We start from the raw sequence: 25,159 nt of genomic DNA, 5'->3' as shown, positions 1-25,159 counted from the left end.
TCACGCGGGCTCCTCCAGGATGGGCTCTCATTGTCTCTTCCTTGGTGCACGTAGGCAGGCAGCTGATCTCTCGGCCTGCCGACTCCACCCTTTCCAGTTAACTGTGGAGGTAGCAGTAAGTCTCAATATCTTAATCACTACTGGCTGCTATGACAGAATACCATCCACCGGTGGGACTTACCCACCAAACATTTATTTCTCAGTTCTGGAGGCTGGAGGTCCAAGATCAGGCTGCCAGCATCGTCAGATTCTTGGTGAGGGCCCCTTTCCTGGTATGTCTCTGCATGGCCTGCCTTGGAGTGTGCACACGGAGAGATCCTGTGTCTCCTCCTCTTTTTATAAGGACCCATCGTGAAAGTCCCACCCTCCTGACCTAGTATAATCCTAATTAACTCCCAAAGACTCCACCTCCAAATACCATCACATTAGGGGGCTAGGGTTTCAACATATGAGTTTTGAGGGACACAGAGATTCAGTCCATAGCAATGTGTTTGAAAAACACGGATTTAGGAAGAATTAGGTATCTGTATCCTTTAGCATTAGTCTCTTAGCTGACTCATCTACAACCCACAGTGCACAACTGTCATCATTTTTAGTTATTGGAAAATAATTGGCCACAGGTGCCATTGATGCAGAAATGCATTAAAATATAATGCGAAGTTAACGAGATAGCTCACAATAATCTGGTACTGATGAAGCTAAATACCAGCTGAGAATTTAAAATCAAGAGTAACAACAACCGAAAGTTCAGCAAATTGTAACACTGATGAACCCCTGGCTCAGTGCTGTCCAGAGAACTGCAGAACTCCAGCCACCTTGATGCGCCAGGGCTGCCAGGAGCGTCCGGAGTTGTCAGCACTTCCGTGGCAGCCCTTCTTCCTGATAGAATACTTCCTTTTCAACTCTAAGTAATTTACTGATTTCAGATCATGAATACTAAATTTTATCATTGGCATTCTAAATCCCAGTTCTTGACCCACTGAGTCTATTAGGAGTAAGTAACCCATTTGTAGGTGAAAGTCTATGGTATTTCATGTGATTTGCCAAGAGAGTGTTGCATTGGGATTGGGAATCCACTCTTGACCAGGAAGGAGCAGGCCTGTGGGGCCCTGGAGGACCCAGAGCTTATCATGAAGGTCACCTTATCAGGGACCACCTTTTCCATAGTTGCATCCTAGCTTCTAGCACAGCCCTTGGCAATGACAAGTTAACAGTAACTTTTTATGAATAAATGAATAATGGGTAATAATATACACATATGTTGAAATTGTAATTGTATACATCTAAATGGTATATATACAGTTGCAGAAACTAATAAAATATTGCAAATGTAGCACATTCTATAGAACTATCTTGACCTAAATTTAACAGCCTTTCTGCCAGTAAACTTACCAGAGGTTTAGTTGTAACTCACACATTCAAAGCTCTAAAAATAAAAGCATCTTTTTTTAGAAATCTTTAAATGTATATATTTCCTTTGATAGGCAGGCCCTGACCTACATACTCCCAATATGGGCACAGCCCTTACAGCAGGGACAGCATGGGAGGCTGTTCTGCTCTCCGCCGCCCACCCCGCCCGCTGCAGATAGCACAGCACAGGGGAAGGGACACCTCCTTTCCGTAGACTCCACTCCCTCCAGAGCCCCCTGTTCTACCTCTTCAATGCCCATCCTCAGTGCCCGGAGGTTCCTCTGTGAAAGAAAAGATACAAAGGTTATGAAGAAGAGAAAGAAAATCCAAGCCTGTCCCCTGGTGGCGACACCCTGCGGGCAGCCTGGGACCCCACCTTGCTATTGGGTTGCCCTGTATTAACCAGTGCTAAAAACTGAACGCGGAGAAAGCTGTTCAGTTTTTTGACAACCCTTCCCTGCTTCTGCTGGAGGGCTTGTCATTTCTCCCAAATCAGTCTCTTGCCCTTCTTGGCTTCAGTCTCCATCCAGCCTCTCCAGGTTGGAAGCCTCACACCAGCCTGTTTTTCCCTCTCTGGGCTGAACTTGCTGCCCCAAACTGGGAGTTGGTGAGTCTTGGAGACAGGAGCCCTGTCCTGCTCCCTGGCTGCTTCCATAGGAAGACTGCTGTGATTTCCACGGTGGCTGCATTTTTATCGGAAGCCCTGTTGTCCAGAGTGGTTTGGCTCTGTACTGCTTTTTGGTTTGCTATGAGTTCAACAGGCTTTTGTGTGGCAGCCAGGGGACTAACCACCGTGTAGAGAGCTGCTTCTTTGGGGAAATATATTGTGAGTCCCAAACAGTTCTCAGACTGTTGGAACACAGCCCCATTTTAGATGCCAATATTTTATTTTTGTATTATGGAATTTTTTAGTGGTGAAGGGATAATAAGATCACTGCTGAGCTTTCAACTTGCCATTTGTACATAATGCAATTTTCCTTCCTAAGTCCTGGGCAGAAACTTACAACAACACAAATGCCTATCAATAGGAGAGTGGGTGAATAATATCCATTCACATAATCGTCACACAAGAGTTTGGATGAATCTTAGCAATATGATGTTATGTAAAAGAAAATCTCGGAAGACTAGCTACAGCACTATATCTTGTATGTAAACTTTTAAATAATTTAAAGGATTTCATAATCTTTATAAGGACAATAAAATCATATTAAAAAAAGGATAGGGTGTTGGACATGGTTCAGGAGGGCACTTATGACAGGTGGGGGTAGGGGAGGCTGGGTGATCGCTTGGGTCCTGGCCCACTGGATTACATGTGGTTGTTGTTAAATAATCTAGCTCTTGTCTGGGGCAGTGAGCTTGAGTGCTTTTTATGTTAGTTAAAACAAAATTCTTCCCACTTCTGGGCATATACCTGAAAAAAACCTGCAATTTGAAAAGATACATGGACCCCAGTGTTCATAGCAGCACTGTTTACAAAAGCCAAGGCATGGAAGCAACCTAAATGTCCAACGACAGATGACTGGATAAAGAAGATGTGGTATATACAGATACACATATATGTGTACAGTGGAATATTACTCAGCCATAAAAAGAATGAAACAATGCTATTTGCAGCAACATGGATAGACCTAGAGATTATCACACTAAGTGAAGTAAGTCAGACAGAGAAAGAAAAATATCATATGATATCTCCTATATGTGGAATCTTAAAAAATGACACAAATGAACTTACTTACAAACCAGAAATAGGTTCACAGACATAGAAAACAAAGTATGGTTACCAAAGGGAAAGGAGCAGGGAGGGATAAAATAGGAGTTTGGGATTAACATATACACTCTACTATATATAGAACAGATAAACATCAAGGACCTACTGTATAGCACAGGGAACTATATTCAATATCTTGTAATAACCTATGGGAAAGAATCTGAAAAAGGATATATATCTATATCTATATCTGTATCTATATCTGAATTACTTTGCTGTACACCTGACAGTAATACAACATTGTAAATCAACTATACTTCAATAAAAAAGTTCTGTGCACTAGATCCAAAGAAAGAAAAATTAATAGATACATTTTTTCTGTTTGGTTTGAGAGATAAACACTTTGATTGCTATTGTTAGGATCGAGTAAGAATACTGGCAAAATCAGTCTTTTTAGTAAACAGCTCTATGAGAATATCACGCCTTAACTTTGCAGCCAATCTCAGTCTGTCCAGTAGGTCAGCAGAAGCAGGGCAGCACCTGCTGTGAGGAAAGGGTCACTTAGCTAGTGAGGTCACCTGGCTGACCACTGGGCTTCAGTCTCTGCTGGGCTTGCATGTGTAAGTTGCTTTAGAAGTCAACCGAGAGGAATTAACAGTCCTGTTAACAGTATTGCTCTGGCACCTGAGTGGAGAGGTGGGGAGGGCACCAGACACAAATCCAGGCTGTGTCCTGGCTCTGTTCCTCTCTTCTAGGGCACTGAGGCAGATGCCCCACTTTGCAGTCTAGTTTTCTCACCTGCAGACTGGCCCGTAGTGCCCTCCTTTACTGGATTGATCACGACTCATATGAAATAATAGGTGCAACAGTGCAAACAGTCAAGCAGCTTAGGTGAAGTTATTGCTGCTAGTAGACGTACTTCCACAGCTTTCTCCGTTTCCTTTATGTTTTATATGCATGAAATATCTACTTTGAGTATCATTTAGAAACAGTATTTTGTAAATGGTCATTTTACTCTGTAGTCGGGTGAATTAGACCCTAATCCCTGGACCTAATTATGTTTTATTTAGAAAATGTTTTTTTGCAGATGGGATTAAGTTAAGGATCTCGAAACAGGGAGATGATCGTGGATTATTTAGGAGGGCCCTAAATGTAGTCCTCAGGGCCCTTAGAAGAAATTTGATACAGAAGAGGAGGAGAAGACAGTGTGAAGACAGAGGCAGAAATTGGGAAGATAAATGCCCTTAGCCACCCACCAGAATCTGGAAGAGGCGAGAAGGGGATTGTCCCCTAGAGCCTCCGGAGGGAGGGTGACCTGCTGACATCTTCACTTCAGCCCAGTGAGTCTGATTTCTGACTTCTGACTCCGGAACCTCAAAAGAATTAAAGTTCTGTTGTTTTAAGCCACCAAGTTTGTAGGTTGCTACAGCACCCACAGGAAATTAATGCATTCACATTAATATGTTTTTGAAAATATTATTTTCTAAAACACTCTCAAGGGTGTCAAAGTTTCATAGTATTAAACAGTTCAGTGCTTTGTCCTTTTCAGTTTTAAATGGAATAAAAAATGAGTATTTAAAATAGTATATTTTTAAGGGCAGAAATTATAGTTACACATTTTTCCATCTGCCAGTAATCAGCATACTGCCTTGAACATGGTCAATGCTTAGTAAATAGGAAAACTAGTTTCATTCAAGAAAAAGATGGTGATGTGAGCATGTGTTATATGTCATGTATGACACATATGTGTGTCATTGAATTTTAATTGGCCTCAAGTTTGCAGCTGAAGTAAAAAGCATCTGCGAATGAACTGAGTTTTTCTTTTTATTATTATTGTTGTTGTTCACATCCTGCCAGTTTTGAGAAACTATCAGACGCCTCTTGCTGTATATAAGACCCCTAGAGTGTGAGACTGTTAAAGTCAGCACAGGAAAGCAGGTGCTGGTGGATGAGCTCTGACCTACAGAACTGCTGAGCCAGTTCTCCACGCAGCCATTGTCATCTGTAGTAGCTCCTGATGTGAAGTGCCCACCTCTCTTTTCCAAATGCTCCAAATGAAGATATACCCCTGGTGATAACTTGCTGTCTGCTGTTTGCACTTTTTAGGTTGAAAAATCCAGTTAGAATGACTTCTTTAAAGCAGTGCTTCTAAAACTTAAGTTTGCCTATGAGCCCGGGGTTCATGTGGAATTATAGATCCTGACTTGTCAGGTCAGAAGTGGGGTCTGGGCTTCTTTCTGCAGGCAATGCTGACGCTGCTAGTTTGTGGACCACACTTCCAATGGCAAGGCTGTAGCATCTGGTGCCCCTGCCTCCAGGTACCTCTCCCTGGGTTCACTGGGGTGTGTGTGTTCTGTGCCGGCTACCTCAGGCAGCCAGCCAGTTCTGCGGCATTTGCTTGGCAACATCGCCCCCCTCCACCCTCAGCAGCCTCCACCCTCGGGCTCCTGAACAACGTGCATGTGCGTTTTCATCGCTGTGGCTCCCACAGCGCGGCTGGGGGCTGACAGTCTGAAGCCCCGTGTCACGATAACCTCACTCAGTGAAAAGAAAAGCCATTGAGATCAGAGTGAAATTGATGAGGGAGTCAGGGTTTAGAGAGATGGGGAAGAGAAACAGTAGGAGGAAAGGGAGAGGGGAAAGAATGAGAATTTTGATGGAGGAGAACATATTTTAAATGAGCTGCTTTCACTGCAGAATTTTCCGGTTAAGAGCGTTTTCTGGGGTAGTTTCAAATTTATTTTCTGATTATCCTCTAATTTCTCTAACAGCCAACTGCTTGTTTTTGTTCATTCATTTACTGAAAATCTTTTGTGGTCCTCTGGACCTAGACTGGAGACTTAAAAAAAAAATCTGTATACCATCTAACTAAACCTCTGAGAGGTGGCCTAATTAGATGGAGCCAGTCATTGGGCCCAGCCCTTGCTGTGGCATTAGAGGTTCAGAAAATTCCACAAACCAGGACTGCACCTTGGACCAATTAAATCAGAACCTTTGAGGTGGGTCCCAGTCTTTAGTATTTCTTTTATCTGTGTTTTTTCTTAATGCTTCTCAGGTGATTTCCACATGCAGCCAAGCACCACTAAGCCAGACCTTTGTCTTCTAGCTGGTAAATTGAACTCACTTTAGATAAAACTCTTAAGAGCTGTCCTTTACATATGTGGTTTCCTTCTTATCTAAACCTTTGCCATGTTGAATACGCTGCTTAATATTTTGGAATCACTATCTCCTTCAACCTGGCACCAGCGGCTTTCTGAAGCCCCAGCGGCTTTTCATTTTCTCAGTCCAGTTGCTCCCTCTGCTGGCCTGTCCTAGGTAAAATGCTCCCTGCTCTGCAGACTCTCACTATAGGCTCTGCTGTTCTCACCCAGGATCACACGGCATTAATGCTGCTTTTCTAATCCCACGTCCAACCTGTATGCCATTGGCCATTGCCAAAAGGGAACAGTCTGAATGCGCTAACCCCTTATCTGGTGGCACTTCAGGTAAAGCCTAAGGGATGATGGAGGAGAGGACCTATATGTGTGTGTGTGTAAATACACACAGACATACACACACATACCACATATGCATATATATTTTGCTTATTTTGCTGCCAGAAAATATTCTGTTATCAGCCATTGCTCATGCTGGTTCCCTGAAAAATAATTGACTTTGACGTATACTTTGGATGGAAAATGGGGAAGGAAAGCTTTCATCCATACCTTTCTTTTCTACCCTCTTTCATCTAATCATATCTTTTTCCTTATCAACTCACTTTTCCTTATCTGCCCTGTAAGTTATAATTATAGCCAAATATAAACAAGGGTAGATGTGAATGCATGGCCTCGTCTTATCACCAGATTCTTTGTTGTAGTGTTACATCAGACATTGTGTTGCACACGACCCTTGTTGTCTAAGGAGACAGAATTTGATCCTTATTATATCTGAATGCAAAATGTGGTGCAGCCCAGCCCTTCATTCTGATGAAGCCTCCTGAAGCTGTCCATTCCATTTTGTACAGCTCTTGTCATTAGAATGCCCTTCTTTGTCATGTACTGGTGTCTTACCCCATTGGCCCTGTTTTCCAGCAGACTCAGCGCAGCCTGCCCGTCCCCCATCAACACTGCAGTACTTGCTCTGCTCAAGGTGACGTCCCAAACCTTTCTCACTGCAGGTAAATGTCTGCAGTCCACCTCACGGGATCCACCACCCCCTCACCTCTCTGGGTACATACCTTAGAAGATTGCCTTATTTATTTTAGCAGCGCCTGGTACTGGTGCAGAAATCCACACGTATTCTGACAAGTATATGGTATGATTCACTGATAAAACCTGTGTTAGTTGTTTAGGCTGTGTAACAATAGTACCACAGATTTAGCACCTTAATGCACATTTATCATCTCACAATCTTCAGACCACCTTCAGTTCCTTGCCTTACAGCCTTCCTAATCTGACTGCGTGCTTCCTCAAAGCCACTGAGGGAGAGTCCCCTAGCAAAACGGAGTCAGCCTCTCACACCCAAAAGTGACATCTCATTACTTGGGCTGTATTCTGTAGGTTAGAAGCAAGTCACTGGTCCCAACCACACTCAGAGACAGATGGGACATGAACACCCAGTGTCAGGGATTAAGGGACCACCTTAAGTCAGCCCACCCCCACCTGCTTTTATTTCCATTGGGTGGTCTCAGTGGAATTTGTACTCAGCTAAAAGCCCTGGGTCTTTTTTTTTTTAATACAAATTGTTGCCTGCCTGGTCTTACCATCTTGAGCAATTAATTAATAGCACCTAAATACTGAACTTAAGTTTATTGCTGTTAAGATTCCCTGTGTTAGGTTCAGCCAGTGGCTCCTACCTGATTAAGTATTTTTAATCCTGGCTCAGCTATGAGAATATTACACATCCCTTCTATTTTATGGCATCTGAGAATGTAAGATATTTTTCTGTGTCTTCCTTTAAGTCACTGATGAAAATGCCAAAGAGGTTGGTACTGGTGTCTAATGTCTAATGTGGGTGAATGTGTGTGTGAGTGTGTGTGTGTGTGTGTTGGACTAGAGAGAGAATGGAAAAAAGCCTTACTCCTCATACTTAATACCTCCTTCTAGAGTCTGGTTAGTTGGCGCTGAATCATTTCACACCATCTGAGTCACATTCTCTGATCCTTCTGGGAGCCCAGGAAGCACAGCTCTTAACAGCTCAGTCTTTCAATCGAACCAACTTGATTTTGAGCTCCAGCTGCACCCGCTTGGTAATTACTTTTCTGGATGGATAGCACACACGCAGGATGAGAGTTAGGAGGTTCTGCTTTCTCCCTGGCTCGTCTTTGAACTTTAAACCATCTGTTCCAGAGCGGAGTGTGTAATATCCAGGCTGAGTTCTGCTGAGCTTCTTCACGAGTTCCATTTAGGACTTCTCACCAGGAACCAGGAAAAATAATTTTTCCAGAACCTAAAGTAGCACAGCTATGAAGCTATCATTGTTGTAGAGACGTTCTAAGTGGGGACTTTGAGAGTGTCAGTTTCAAAATGCTTAGTTACTGGGTTGTTCTCCGTGTCCTGAGGGCCCTTGTTAAGCCAGTTTGAAAACATCACCACCACGTGGAACACCCAGCTCATAAAACTGACGACTCCAAGCCGGGAACCCAGCATGCTCCACCCCAATCACGTCATTAGCACATACTTGTGTGTGCCGGTTTTATCTGCATTTGAGAGGCCAGAATTCCTCTGTGCTAGAGTCTGCTAGAGACTTCGCTGACCCCTTGACCCAGGAAAACTATTAGCAGTCCTTGTTCTGTTCAACCACAGGCATTGTTCAGGGAAAGCCCATGGGCTCATTTTTAGCCTGGGGCCTGTGCAGAAGCAAAGACTAGCAAATGTGAGAATTAGTGACACTTAATAACTTGCAAGGGCAAGTAGATATTTCTGACAAACACTAATTCTTGAACTCTGAGCTCTGGAAGTTTGGCATTCACTTTTCTTCTGTTATTTAGAAATTAGATGTTTCAGCAGAGAGGCCCTCTTTTTCTCAGCATCCTCCTGCGCCCAGCAGAGAGGCTGACACACTGGGCAGGATTGACGCCGCCCCATCAGCACATGTGTAAGACCAGAGAGTGAGTTTGGGGTGATTAAACCACAGTTCATCAGGGTCAGGTAGTGTCATCCTCTACTGAGAAGAGAGATGTTTTAGCATATCACAATGTGTCCTTTTAAGACAGAGGGACCTCAGATGTTTTAAACCTGCTTGTTTACAGATGAGGAAGCCACATTTTAAATGTTGGGATGCAGTTTTCTCCTGCACTGTTTTATTTGCAGAAGATTATTTTTTCACTTTTAGAGAACACCTCTTTTTCCTTCTAACTTAAAAGTGTCTTGGTAGTGGAATTTCTTAGTCAATTAATGTAAAGGAAAATCTGACATCAGAGACAACACACACCCACTTGCCCTAGAGCACAAGTAGCCTGTCATCTCTCACCACACATGTAGCCCAGATTGCCTTTCCTAAAAAGGCTTTTACAGGAAGCACCGTTGATGTTTAATTCTTCTTTTCCTTTGCCCATTTTCTATTTCCTGTGCAAATGGCCTAAGAGTCGTAGACAGTTTGGAGAATAGTTTGAGGTCTGGAATTTCATCAGTCAGCACTATCGTGATGCAAAACAAGTCTTACGTATTTTTTCCTTGCAGGTAGTTTTTATGAAATGGCCATAATATTTGATGATCACTTTGAAACAGAGCACTGAATATGGATGGGGTAGTATCTGTGAAAAAGTTTTGCTCACACAAACATTGTAGACACAGGTGCAGTCAGGGTATCAATCATACCTTAATTAGGAGGGAGAGAACGAATTTCACGTTCTGGCTGGACTTTTCATTGTTTATAAAACCTTAGAAAGTCTGTTTCACGTGTGATGGGTTGGTTGTGACCGAGATGTGATTTTGAGCTGAGAGTTTCTCCCTTCATTTTCAAAAGTTTATTTCCATCAAACCCCTTTGTCCTTCATGAAGAATTCAGGGGAGCTCAAAGTGGAGGGGCTAGTGCTGCCTGCAGACCTGGTTACACCCTCTCTTGAACTAACAGTTGAACTTAGTGAAGAGAAAGGAGGACATGCCTTTTGCAGAGACACTGTTATCACCGTTGTTCATGTCCGACTTGTCCTGGTCCCTCTTCTGTCTTACAGCGCTTCAAGCCCTCTTGTCTGTCACATTCTGCTCCCACCCAGCCCATCAACAGTGTGACCTTGTTTGTGTAGTTCTGCCTATTAATGTTAGCGTTACTAAGCGCTTGCAAGATTAACCAATGCAGTTGTAAAGAATTGTATTATCTGGTCCCCCGAACCCAGATTCCGTGTTTCAAAGAGGAACCTAATACATCTGTTGAGCCCTGATTCACCAGAGTCAGAAGCGGTGAGTGAAGGGCCCGCTGTATGTGCACCTGCCTTGACATCACGGCCCTGCCCCTACCTGTCTTCTAATTGCCTAGTAGCACCTACTGATCCTCAGAGATAAGGGGAACAGGTGTCAGTTCCTCCTGTGATCTCTGCCATTCCTCCAAGGTTGCCAGCTTCTGGCTTTATGTCTTCCCCTTTCTAACCTGTTTGACTATCCATATTGTCCACCACGGTTGAAATTGCAGCATTTGGCACTGACTCCCCAGATCAAGGAGTCCCTGTGGAGAAAGTGGATGGGCTAGATTCTCCCATGTGGCCAGCATCTCCCTGATCTGACCCCATTTTCTGTGGGTGCTTTGAATGCCAGGTGGTGTGCTCGCCACAGATGAGGCAGGGGCTGTCATCACCCCTGGTGTGCAAAGTGGGAAGTGAAGCTCTGTGAGGTCCCATGGCTAGTAAGGAGGGGACCAAGGATTTGAACTCCAAAAGTCTGTCTGCATGATCTGAACTCTTAACCATTAAACTCTGCTGTTCTCCGTAGGCGATTTATCAAGACACTGAGTATAATAGTAATAGATGGTGGAACTGGAAATTCAAATAGAGTGTACCCAGTTATACATGGGCTGGAATTGCCTTTCGTTCCTTTGACTAGATCAGACATTGTGGGGATAGAAAAGTGGATGGGGAAAGAAGCTGGAGGTGTGGATAGGAAAAGATGAGAGTGTAGGGAGAACAGTGTTGGGGGATGAGAAAACTATAAATCACGTGACTAAAGGTGTTAACTGTAACGAATAGTGCGGCCAGTAGAGAACGTGTGTCCCAGCTGTCTGTCCTGCTTCTTTGAAACATTCTGATTCCCGGACAGAGGATGTGGGGGAAGAAATGACAGAATTCTTCGAACTGTTAAATGATGACATGTTGATCCTGGACTGAAGGACAAAAGCTCATGAAAGAATCATGAGGGAAAGACACATACTTTTTCGGTTCCATGAAAGTGACAGCTCATCCTTTGAGTCCCAAGCCTATGTAGTAAGCCTGGAGTTGATAAAACGCAGCAGATTTAACTTGCCTCACCACATTCAGCTACATTTGTTCAAACACAGACGTTCGACTTGGGTGGCTCTTTAGCCGGGTTTGTTTTTACTGAAATAAAATCCTTGGCGCATGATAATGGGAAAAAAACCCAGAGTTTTCATCATATGCAACGTACTGTTTTCTACACTGGAGGATCTTGAGTGCTTTGGAAATAATAAGTCTGCTCTCCACTAGGTTCTTGGAACGCCAAATGAGGACACGTGGCCTGGAGTTCATTCTTTACCACATTTTAAGCCAGGTATGTTTCACTAATTACAAATGACTAAGTGCTTTCTATATTCAAGGGGGATGGGGAATATATAAATGTTCCCCCTCCAGCTAATTTATTACCTGGAAAAATTCTGGTTATATGTGTCATTGTATAATCTACCTCTTACTGGAGTTGTCCTCTGATTTCCGCAGTTTATTTGTCTGTAAGGCTACAGTGAATGACATCCCTTATGAGAGTCAGTCACCCTATGTTCTCTGTTTGATTTGACTGGCTAACCTTGAGGTAACCTTTCATTTCATCATCAGTTAGACTAGCACCCATGTCTATAAAAACAAACTTTAAATCAAGCTACTATAATCCATCTATGTGACTTCTACTAATAATCCTAGGAAAAGTATTAAATTGTAAAAAGGAAAAATCACGTTTCAGTTGTTTTGAAATCTAGTAATACATGGTCAGTTAATTTGAGCTTAAACATACAAAATGTCCTATATGTCCAACATTCCACTTTTTTTTTTTAATGTTAAATATTTAAACCCCTAAACTGGAAAACAGAGGAAATACAGAACTTTTAAAATAAGTTGACACTGTTTTCTTACCAGTAGGTGGCAGTCAAGAAACTTTCAGTTTTAATAATTACACTTCTAAGAATCTCAAATAGGGTCTATCTAATAAATTTTTATAAGAGGGATGAAAAGTTTGGAATTGGAAATTTAATAAAAATCAGTGAAGTGAATTATTATAAAATAATCCTCTTTTTGTTTTTTGGTTTTTTTCCTTTTCTTGGTTACAAAACGTGGATTATAAAATGCAGACCTACCATAAAATTGCTGAAAGGGATTTTATGGGAGATCTAATAGTTCATTATTTTATGAGGGAAAAGAGCTATGAATAGTTACTGTTACAGGAGCCAAATATATTATTTTTCTTCCCTTCTCGTCTTTTGGGGGACCATCAGGAATAAATTATCCATCCCAAAGAATGACTGAGTTGGGAAACTATTTTTATTCTTAATATTTTTCTTCTGAAAGTGTATGGTGTGCTAAGAATTCCTTTATCTTCTTTGGCTTCCCCAAGGACTCTTTGTGCTTTACTAAAAATTTTAAATAACTACCTTGTTCTGAAAGACTATAGAAACTTAACAATTTAAAATGGAGTTTTTTCTTGTTTTTTTAACCAAACAAGAAGCATCGTCTAGCTGCTCACACGAATGGAGTTTTAAGTAAGAACGCAGCTGTTTATAAATGTTCCAAGTGTGGGCTCTAAAAGAAGGATAGCTTCCCCATGTTAGTATCCAAAATCTTAATTCCTAGGGAAATAAAGTAGAGGAGGATATGGAAAGAGGTTAAATGAATGAAGTTAGATGCAGAAAGGAACAATTCAGATAGTCATTCCGCCTGCCAAGTTTCTGGACTAGAAAACATGGAGTGATTGGTTTACTTTGTTGTGAATAGAACTTACCTTCATCAACAACATACAAAAGCATTTATTAAGTGTGTGTGTTCTGGAAAGTACTGTGATGTAATAAAATTAAACCAACAAATTGGGAATTTCATGAGATTAGGGACTATGCATAGTACAAATTTTGGTTCAGTAAATGTCTGTTGCCCTGAATGATACTGAATGTTTAAAACAGACATTATTTATGTGAATCTTCTGGTAGACATATATAAATTAGGAAATATATATGTTTCAGTTATTAATATTATGTTCAAGTGCCACTGCAGACACGCAGGGCAGGGAAGATAATGGGGGTCTGGAAGAATAAAACGTTTAGATGCGTATAAGGCATGGGTGCTGACTAGCAAAAAAGATATTTCCAGCAACCCGTGAGGCTTGTGAATAAGAGAAGATGGGATAAATGCTTCCTGAGTTGGCTTAGGGGGAGTCAAGGAGAGACAGGATAAAAGACAGGCAAAGGAAGCAAATCTGTGAGTCTTTTCATGCAGCATTTACCAGACTGTCAGGAGAGTCCTGGGGACGAAGGTACACATTCCTGAGGTGAAAATTAGGTGCTCAGGTCCACCTTCCCCACCCTGCATTCCATCTCCTTATTCTACCCTCAAAGAGTGCCTTAGAAAGCCTGAGGGAAAACAGAGTCTGAGCCATTAGGACATACTTTGTTTAGTTTTGTCTAGTAGACTTTACTTTTTTAGAGCAATCTCAGGTTCATAGCAAAACTGAGCAGAAGGTGCTGAGATTCTTGTGCAGCCTGCCCCGTTATCAGCATTCCCCACCCGAGTGGCACATTTGTTCCAGTTGATGAGCCTACATTGACACATCATTGTCACCCGAAGTCCATAGTTTATGTTAGGATTCATTCTTGGTGTTGTACGTTCTATGGGTCTGGACAAGTGTATAAAGACACGTATCCACCACTGTGGGATCATACAGAGTCGCTTCACTGCCCTAAAAATCCTCTGTGCTCCTCCAGTTTATCCCTCCCTCTCCCCTAACCCCTCGCAACCACTAATTTATTTACTGCCTCCATAGTTTTACTTTTCCAGAATGTCATATAATTGGAATCACACAGGATGTTGCCCCTTCAGATTGACTTCTTATACTTAGTAATATGCATTTAAGGTTCCTCCATGTCTTTTCATGGCTTGATAGTTCATTTCTTTGTAGCTCTGAATGATACTCCATTGTCTGGATGTAACACTGTTTATGTGTCCATTTACCTACTGAAGTGCATTTTGATTATTTCAAGTTTGGGTACTTAGGAATTGATTCTTTGTGGTTTTTGTGTGGACATAAGTTTTCAACTCCTTTGGATAAACACCAAGGAGTGTAATTGCTAGATCGGGACATTCTTTGCCTAATTTTTGAACAGATAATAAATTTAAGCAATTCAAAGTATCTAACTATGAAATAGGAGCACAGTGCAAAGCGTCCCCACCCCTGTCTGCCACCTGCCCACTTCCCCAGAACCACAGGCCCACATTTTATTAGTTTCTCTTATGTTTCTTTCCTTTATGTGAGGAATATAAGAAATTATGAATATATATTTCCATATTACCCATATTAAACACAACTTGGTTCTTGCCTTTCTCACTATTGCATCCTGTAAGTCCTCTCATGTCACTGCATGGAGGAGGCAGGTGTAGCTCCCCTCTTCCCTACAGCCACATTGTTTTACATCGTATGGATTTAACCTATCCCTACTTATGGACCTTTGGGTTGTTTCCAGTGCTTTGCTATTATAAATATTACAACCTTCCCATTAACACATAAATATGCACATGGCTGAAGGATAGATTACCAGAAGTAGGGTTGAAGAATTAAAAACTATACAGTTGACCCTTGAACAGCACAGGTTTGAACTGCATGGGTCCATTCTGCATGGATTTTTGCATTAACGCACACTGCAGCACTACATCACTCTTGTCTGAGTGGGGATGGATGCCGACCCACAGATGCCAAGAGCACACTGTAAATTACAGATGGATTTTCAGCTGTAAGGGTTGGCACCCCTAATTCCTGTGTTGTTCGAGGGTCAACTGTATACAATTACAATTTTGAGCACTTCTGTCAGATTGTTCTCCAAAGGGGTCGCACCAGTTGGCTCTGTTACCAGCAGTACATGAGAGCACTTCCTGTCCAGTCTACAGGGTTCAGCCAGACTTTTAGATTTTACCTGGTAGGTGACAGAAAATCTCAATATGATTTTAATTTGTAAGTGCCTTTTTTATGATGAGGTTGAGCATCTTTTCATATGTTTCAGGATCACTTGCTTTTCCTTTTCTGTGAACAGCTAGTATCTTTTGCCCAGTTTGTAATTATGTGTCATTTGTCATTTTCCTATTAATTTCTAGAGATTCTTTATTAGAGAAAGTATCCCATTTTCTATAAAAATTTTTTTTGCTTCTCTGGAATTTAAAAAATGATTCTATTTTTTAAATTGAAATATAGTTGATTTACAATGTTGTTAGATTCTGGTGTACAGCATAGTGATTCAGTTATATACATATATATATTCTTTTTCATTATAGGCTATTACAAACTGATCAATATAGTTCCCTGTGCTATACAATAGGACCTTGTTGTTTATCTATTTCATATATAGTAGTTAGTATCTGCAAATCCCAAACTCCTAATTCATCCACCCCCACCACCACATTTCCCTTTTGGTAACCTTAGGTTTGTTTTCTATGTCTGTGAGTCTATTTCTGGTTTGTAAATAAGTTCATTTGTCATTTTTTTTAGTATAATAATCTCTAGGTCCATCCATGTTGCTGCAAATGGCATTATTTCATTCTTTTTATGGCTGAGTAGTATTCCATTGTATAAATATACCACATCTTCCTTATCCAGTCATCTGTCAATGGACATTTAGGTTGTTTCCATGTCTTGGCTATTGTAAGTAGTGCTGCTATGAACATTGGGGTGCATGTATCTTTTCAAATTAGAGTTTCCTTTGGCTATATGCCAAGAGTGGGAATGCTGGTTCATATGGTAACTTTATTTTTAGTTTTTTTAAGCAATTTTGAAAATAATCCTCACCCTTATATCTTACTAGACTTGCTTAGCTGGAAAATTTTTAGCTCAAGAGAGAAAAATCCATAGTGGTTTACAACAGTGCAGTCATATTTTTGAAAAAGATCAGTTACTGTTATAGATATATGTACAAATTCATATATATGTACACTTGTAGGGAAAGCCAATTTGTGTTTTCAAATGGATTATTTTATGGCCATGATCTGGATCATGAATAAAGCTGAAAGGCTGAGTCTTTTGGTTGTAGCATATTTTAATCTAATTACCTAGCAGGTCTTTAAAAATTAATTTATTTTTATAGTTCATTACTACAGAGTAAGTTAAATTTATTTATTAATGCATCAATGTGTATTAAGCACCATTTGTATGGCTAGAGTGTGGGGATATTGCAGTGAACAGAACACACAAGATCCTGGTTGGTCGGAGAGACACATAATGAGTAAAACGTAATGTATGTTAGGTGATGGGGAGTATAATGGAGGAAAATAGAGGGAGAAATAGGTTGAGGAAGTGCTGGGGAAGAGGGTGATTTTAAATTGTAAATGTAACCAAGGAAGTCCTCACAGAAAAGACAACAATTGACTAAGAGACGTGAGGGAGAGAGAACCAGGAAAGTATTTGAGGGGAGAACTTTCCAGAGAGAACAGCAAATACAAAGGCCCTGATGTGGGAAAGAGGCGGGGAGGGTAGAAAGTTAGGTCAGAGGTAAGAGCACTAGGTCCGGTCATGAGGGGCTTTGAGGGGCTATGAGGAGTCCTTCACCCCTTTCTCTGAACGAGATAGAAAATGCTGGAAGAAGGTTTTGCACAGGGCGGCGCCTGCTCTGGGTTACATTTTGATAAGATGGAGGCCTGGGGCAGAAGCAGGGAGACCAGTTGGACCATGACAGGAGTCTAGGGGAGAGGTGAACAGGCTGGTCTTACCTTCTCAGCTTCTTTGTTTTAGCTCAGAACTTAACATGTTATCATCCCTTGGAAAGTAAAGCAAAACTGGAGGAACAGTTTAAGAGCAATTGTTAAGATATTAAAAGGACAATCATATAACAGATGGGGGTATACAGTGTTTAACATGTGTGTGTCCTCTTCTGCCCTTACATTTATGCCAATCCAAAATTCCTTAACCTCCACTATCCCCATAGCAGCCAGGCAGCTGGGATGGGCCGCAGCTGCATAAAATAAATAAATACACGTAAGACACGTGTGCGCCCGCACACACACACGTGTGTGTATTACATATAAGAAGGAGCCTAACGTTGGGAGCTGCTGCTTTTCCATCATTTACTTCTATTTAAATTTCTCTCAAAAGAAGTGGAAAGTGGGTCTGTTTCTTCTTTGAACTCGACTGCCTTCTCATTTCTTTTCCGTCACCCTCTGGTTTATGCTCTCAAAAGTACGGGTCTCTCCCTGTCCCCGTCCCCCTCCCCTCCTGTCCCTCTTGTCCTTCTCTCCCCTCTCTCCCCACCTCTCAGAATGTCTCCTCTCATCACCATCCTCAGGGTGCTTGGTGTGGGCCAGCCTCGGAGGGGAGAGGTCACAGCACAGTATCCTTACTTAGCACTTCAGTAATCCTGTCACCTTCGATGAGATTCATCACAGACCAAACCCCATTCTCTAACAAAGAGCCAGCTGCAAAATAACGAGATCTTCCCTTGCACCTGTTTCATAGTTGCTCATTGCCGGGGTGCTTTTGCATATTGCCCTCTGCCTCCGTTTCCGTCCAGGATAGGAAGAGGCTTCCCCGCGTGAGTCCCCGGATCACGCGTCCCTGCCTGCCTTGCCCACGGGTACTTTCTCACGTGGCTCCTGCACCTCTGGTGAAGTGATGCTTGAAATTCTGTGTTATAAGACGGACTTAGCATTAATACTTTTTAAAAAACACATCTTGCGTACGTGTTGGAGGGGTTGTTTGGGCTTTGTAGAATTGTGGTAACCCTAGATCAGGACAGAACCTAGGGAGACATTTGAGGTTTTCCACATTGGTAGAATCAGAGTAAGGACGAAGAATTCTGAGAAGATTTAGGAATTTTCTGCTGTCAAGGAAAACCCCAAGGCTGCTTGAGCTTGGAGTGGGAGTGGTGTTTTAACTGTGTCATAATTATTTAAGCAAATTGAACGTTAGGGCTGGAAGAAGTCCCAGGGTATCTAGTCCTGCTTTCTCCATTGTAAGGCTAGCAACCTGAGGTCAGAGACGGTACAGGACTTCCTCAAAGTCAGTGTCAGAGATGGAAGTAAATCCCAGGTCTCCCTGGCTTTCAGTTCAGTTTTCTGTTTTGCATCGTGGAAAATCATTCTACTGCATCTGCATCATGATTTCTCATTGAGCTTCTTCTAATGAACAACTTACTGACAATTAGTCCATCCAGATAATAATAGAAAAATAGAGATCTCGCCTTTGTATTTAGTAAGATACATAGAACCACAAACATCATTTTGTATGAAATAGTTTGGCCCCGAAATAACATGTAGAGGCCATGTGTCATACTTCTATCCATCTCTTAAATGCTTCCAGCAACAGCTATTTAATGACAATTACTATTCAGGAGTTTAAAAAAGGAAGGTGCTGTATAGTTCAAGGAGAAAAAAAGGTTGCAATTAAAAGTAATGAAATTTATACAGAAAATAATTTCCAGCCTCTGCTTGTGTCAATACCACCAGCATCCCATTGTTCACACAAAATATCAGTGCAGCAGAGAAGACCTTACTCCGGAAGTTTAGAAGTAGAGAGAGGAAATACTTACCAAATAATAATCCAATCTCCCATGTTAGGTCTTATGACTTCTAAGTTTGTCAGCTACTCCTGGCTAAAATAAGTGAATCCAATGCATTGATTTGTTTAAAATGATGTTGATTTTTAAAAACCTGTTTAGGCCATTATCATAGGGCTCCTGCAAGACACATACAGGACTATGGAAGGGTAACTCTTTTGCTAATACAGAGGTGAAAGGAAAAATCTTGGTTTCTTTTATTTAAGACATGAGTAATATTGTAACCCCCAAATATTCAAGTAACACATGATAAAACAAACTACTGACAGTTAGCTCGGTTTTAAGATCTGATGAAATTTCCTTCACTTACACCGTCCTTGATAGAGTGCTTTGATAACTAACAGACAGGCATGTTTGCAGGGGAGGATATTAAGAAAGGATGTAAGTGTGTATACGCTTTGCCTCGAGAGCCAGCTTTGTACACCTAACTCATAATCTCTTGACTGTAAAAAAAAGACAATTGAATGCCAGCTCCTGCTCTCCACTTGTGCATCAAAATCACAGAATTACATGTAAGGAGTTAGAACAGTATTGACATATCTATGATTTTTATTCTTTTCTGTAACTGTTGCCACAAGAGGGTAGTTTAGGAGAGGTTAAGTATCCTGCCTCCCTGGAATAATACTGCTTCCAGGATGCCACGTCTGTCGTGTGTGTGTAACACAGCTGTGCAGGATGGCCAGTTTTTAAAGCCCATTAGTAGTAGTAGTTGTGGCGGTAGTAGTAGTAATAGCTGGTAGGTGTCAAAAGTTTATTATGCATTAGACACTTTTATCAGCTCTTGAGATGCATTTTCTTATTGAACATTCATGGTAAACCATGAAGTAAGCACTGCTGTTACTCCTGTCTGTGAGGGAAACTGAGGCACCGAAGATTTTTTTTTTTAAAGCAGTAAGTGCAGGGTCACAGGAGCTTGGAAGCATCAGTCTGGCGTTTCCTGTAAACACAAGGCAGATTTGTTCTCCTAGACTTACAAGGGCAAGGCACCCAAGGCAGGTGGAAAAGAGTCGGGAGTGGGAGGAGTATTGTTTATGTTGTTCTGGTTGTTTTTAATAGACTATTTTTTAGAGCATTTTTCGATTCACAGCAAAACTGAGCAGAAGGTACAGAGATTTTTCATATGCCCCTGCCCCTACACATGCACAGCCTCCCCCAGGATCAACATCCCCCCTTAGGATGGTGCATTTGTTAAACTCTGTAAACCTACATTGACACATCATTATACTTCGAAATCCATACACTAGGGTTTGCTTTTGGTTCTGTATGTTCTGTGGGTTTGGACAAATGTATAATGACATGTATGCACCTTATAGTACCAGGCAGAGTGATTTCACATCCCTGAAAAAATCCTCTGTGCTGTGCCCATTCATCCCTTTCTTTGTCCTAACTCCTGGCAACCACTGATCTTTTCACTGTCTCCATAGGGTTGCCTTTTCCAGGAGGTCTTATGGCTAGAAGTGTGCATGTTTTTTGTTTGTTGTTTGTTTGTTTCTTGGTTTTTTAATTGTTGTTGTTGCTGGTTAAAGGAGCTTTGATCTTCTTGTGCTGCTGCTGGCTTTGTGCATTGTTGGGGGTCAAACTTCAAGTCTCTTCCAGTGGAGAGACAGAAAGATGTCATGGTACAGTGACTAAGAGCATGGACTCCACATCCAGACTGTCTGGGTTCAAATCCCAGCTCTGCCACTTACGGGCTGTGTAACATGGGCAAGGTGCCCAGCGTCTCAGTTTCTCTGTGTAAAACAGAGATAACCATATCCCCTTCCCCATAGTATAGTTAGAAGGACTAAAGTGAGTTCATAATTGCAAACCACATAGGACGCAGGAAGTGTTTGTTAAATATCAAATAGGAGGCTTGGGTAACCCAGCTCTTTAGTAACAAATGGTAGCCTGGGTGCAGAATCCTAGTTCAGCCTTTGCCACTAGCCTATATCATGGGCTCAGGCCACTCAACCTTTGTAACCTCAGTGTACTCATTTGTAGGATGAAGTGGTTAGACTGCCTGATTTCTTATGCTTTTCCCCAGGAGGTGCTGAGCGCTCTCTTCCTGATCTCTTTCTCCCTTTGAAAGTTTGGATGGAGGGCTGAGTGGGGACGCATGGAGAGTGAAACCCAAAATCTTTCTTCTCCTTTCTTTTCTGGGAGCTGTAAAGGTTCATTCTCATTTGTGAATAGTACACTTTAGACTGTAATAAATGCCTAACTGATTAAACTTTACTTCTTTAAAGAAAAATGTCTGTGGAAAGAGAAGTGTTCCGTGACTTTTAGTTTAAGAAAGGTGTGGTTCGTTTGAAGACCTCATCTGGGAATATGCACTTACAAACCCGCATTTGTACATCTGTTAGAAAAACCCGATGCCTTAGGAAGTAAGAACGTTGAATGAATATAGTAGACGTTTATTTCTACAAGTTACTCAGAGATTGCTCATTTTAAAACACACACCCTTGGTCCGTAAAAGATGATTTGCTGTAGCCAGGGCAGGTCAGGATGCTGCAGTCTCCTGTTTTCAGGACTGAAGATGGCTACTTGGCATTTTAAGGAAGCCCCTCTGGGTGACAGCTACAGGGCAGTGCAATTCTGGTAGCATTAATATGTCACAACGGAGCCTCTCGCCGGTAACGCTGGAGTTGTGTCAGATCACACCCATTGTATATTTGGGGACCAGCAAGTGTTTTAAAGCTGTGAATTGCGGTTGTGCAGACATACATATTATTTCTAAAATGCCTATTAGGATCACTATGCTTTTTTGGTGTTGAGATATCTAAAATCCACATATTCTGGAACAAGTCTAGCCCTATTTGGGATAAACTCTCATTTACTCTGCATGAATTCTGCTTTACTTCTGATCTTAGGACTCTAGGTGGTTTAAATCCAGCTTTTCTACATCTTGGTGAGAATATCAACTGAAATGTTCAGTGCTGGCTTGGTTTTCCTAATAACCATAAGAAAGTCAGGTTTGCATAAAAATTCTTATGAATACTTGTAAATGTCATTTTCTTCCATTGGTGGCCCCTTAGTGTTGGGTCCCATGGCTTACTGTCGGCTGCGGAAGGCCTTGTATGTTTTGTGCGCTGCTGTGTCCACACTGCCTGGCAAACAGTAGGCGCAGAAGGAATATTTGTAGGATGTGTGAGAGAATGAATACTCATGTCTTCTAACCTAAAGGATTCAAGGCTATTTTCTGTTACATAAACAAGTAATTAAAGTGATTGTTTGAAGCATCACCAGAGTGATTCATGACTGTGTTTATTGTTCATCCTCATGAACAAAAAGGACTGGACCCTTTTTGCTCCGTTGAAGCAATCCCGAGAAAGCCTTCAGGCCCAGTGCCTCTGCCAGATGACAGCACGGCCACGGCTCTTGGCTTGAATGGTTACTACTTTCTTATACGCGCAGGAGGAAAGAGTAAATGCATTTGTTAAATGCAAAATAATCCTGAAGAACTAAAATTGTGAGTAGTTGAATATATGGTTTAGACATGTTAACTATAAAGTATATCTAACATTTCCTGTGGCATTTTGTACATACTCATTTATGTATTGATTTACAAATAGTTATTCCACAATATTATTTAAAAATTGATGTACTGAAGTTTGAGATTTTTAATGATCTTGTCTCTCCTTTCCACCCCCACAGAAAAAAAAAAAGGAAAAGAAACGTGTTCTTACAAATCCTGGCTTAGCCTTTCAAGTCCCTTGAACATATTTGGGGTTTTTAATTGGTTGGTTGATTTGACGATTTACTCACATGTTTTCGTGCTATTGAAGTTAAAAACTCAGTAATATCATATAAGATCTAAAAAGCATTGTCAAGAAGAGGATAAAGGAGAATAAAAATTAAAATTACTCTCCTGGAGTATACAGTCTGTACCTATAAGCAAATGAGTAAATCCCAGTTTAGGTTTTATCTGCTTTCATGCTGCCTCAAGCCTTTTCAGGTTTAGCTCTTTTAAGCTGGGAAACTTTAGAATATGCAGCATGGTTCTCCATCGTTTTCCTGTGGAATTCCAATGAATTGCAGTGCATACGCATGGCAGTTTGAGGGAAAACCTTTCCAACCTTCTACCCCCCCCCCCCCCCCCCCCGTGTGGCAGAGCAAGTGATTTCTTCTCTACCAGCTCTCCCTCCTGGCCGCCCGCCTGGTGCCACCTCCTCTGCAGTGTCCCTGCAATAAGAGGAGAAGGTGAAAACCAGCCTGCAGGTTTAAATTAATTGCACTTCTCAGTTATGCTGCGAGTTAGCCAATGCTTTATATCACGGCATTCTAAACTTCTAGCTTAAACATAATTGGAAAGAAAAAGCTGACATTAAAGTAGTGACAGAATAAACCTAACTGAAGGAGAACAGTATAAAACACTCCTTTGCAAATATTCAAATAATCTCTGAAAATTATTCATAGGCAGTTGAGTATCTATTTTATTAAATATACCTGTTACTGTTTGGGGGCACTAATTTAAGCACCTTTTTGTTTTCAGAGCTTACACAGCTAATTAGGTTGCTTTCATTCTAATGGAATATTACTTTTACTCATGATGGAAACCATTTTTAAAATAGAATTTTAAAAAATCTAATTATAAATATGACACAGGCTCATTGGAGGAAATGTTACAAGTGGCTCCATTTGAAATTGTGTACTTTGACAGTTAGATCTGAAAGATGTCAGATGCAAGAGAACAGGTCCTGCGTGTTCCTGGAGCTAGCTTCAGATATTTGAGTTTACCCTGTCTTCCTTTGGAAGAGAAACAGATGCAGTTAGTGGCTCTGCCTCTGGGCTCCCAGGAGACTGCGTCGATATCCACATTGTAGCACGTCCCCCCCTGTATTTGTAATTCTGTGTTTACATTTCTGTGCCACTCAGCTGTAACCAGGACTTACTTATTTCTGTGTGCCCATTGCCCAGTGCAGTGGCTGGTATACAGGCAGGTGCCCGGGTGACATTTGCTAGAAAAATTAAGACTTTATGTGAGTGGAGTTAGAAGGTGGATGTAAGACTTCATTCTTCCTTATTTTGTCTACTTCTATGTGACATGTTTCACTATCAATTTTGGCTCTCATGCACAGCTAAAACTGACATACTGTATTTCTGGAAAAAAAATTTTCTATTAGCATATCCTGTCAAGCTCTAAATAGAGGCAATTCTTAGAACTCATATTTATGTGCAGTCATTAATTGGTAAGAATAATAATTTACTTGTAAATGCGAGATCATATTAATTTTATCTGTAATGGAATTCTTGTTCCTCCTGAAATCGTAGCAAATTATTAAAATTGCTTTGTGGGGAGTACAAAATTAAGGCAATCAAATTTGTTTTACAAGGACACTTGATGTAATTAATTTTAAACTATATCTTGCTTTTTAAATACCAGACTTAGATAATAATAGGTTTTTAAACCTCTGTGAAAAGAACTATTCTTCCCATTTCTCCTCTCTTTGTCAGTTAATCCTCAAAACTAGAATATGCTCTGCATCAACTAGGTGAAATGTTTTGCGTCTTATGTAATGCAGTCCAGTGGAGGATAAACTCAGACAGTAGACATTCTTTTGAAACAAATAAATACATAATTGTTGGTGAGCACTTTTGCCTATAGCTTTAGAACAATCTATATTAGTAATCAGGGCAGCTGTTCCGCTGATGCCCACCACTGAAGCAAAATGGCTGGTTTCTGTGATTGGTCAGCACCCATGCCTTGTAGAGTATTAAGTGTTTTGACAATTACTCCTGCCTGAGTGATGACTCTGAAACCCCATGAGAATATTAAAGACTTTGTGAATCATCATGAAAAGATTAATGCAGTCTCAGGGTAATATTTGAATTGAATATGAAATTCCAAATCTTTGAAACTTGGGAATTGAAGATCAGTAGTTGCTCAGTTAGTCATCCTAACTCCTTGTTTTTCTGTCAAAACCCAGTGCAATTCATCAGCAATCTTACTTGCTCTACCTGAAAATATTTCAGACTGTTCGCACTCACTGCATTCACTCTGTTGCCATAGCCCAAGTCGTATTCTCTCTCTCCTGGACTGTTGTAATAATCTTTCATTGGTTTCCCTGCTTCCATCCTTGCCTCCAGTAGTGTATTCTCCAAACAGAACTTAGAGTGATCCCTTAAGAAAAA

At 41.2% G+C, this 25,159-nt stretch overlaps 1 protein-coding gene across 5 annotated transcripts in view; it reads left to right on the top strand.

Annotated features, from left to right (window-relative positions):
- CDK14 (cyclin dependent kinase 14) overlaps positions 1-25,159 on the top strand; it is a 555,862-nt gene that overhangs the window by 419,258 nt on the left and 111,445 nt on the right. For all 5 annotated transcript variants that reach the window (XM_031454861.2, XM_031454862.2, XM_010978019.3 and 2 more), the window contains one exon: positions 11,751-11,814. In XM_031454861.2, coding sequence (XP_031310721.1) covers positions 11,751-11,814 — 64 coding nt within the window. The remainder of the gene's footprint in view (positions 1-11,750; positions 11,815-25,159) is intronic.

Source organism: Camelus dromedarius, chromosome 7, assembly GCF_036321535.1.
Source record: "Camelus dromedarius isolate mCamDro1 chromosome 7, mCamDro1.pat, whole genome shotgun sequence".
Classification (NCBI taxonomy): Eukaryota; Metazoa; Chordata; class Mammalia; order Artiodactyla; family Camelidae; genus Camelus; species Camelus dromedarius.
Note: the sequence above shows the minus strand (reverse complement) of the source record. Positions and strands in the feature narration are given on the sequence as shown.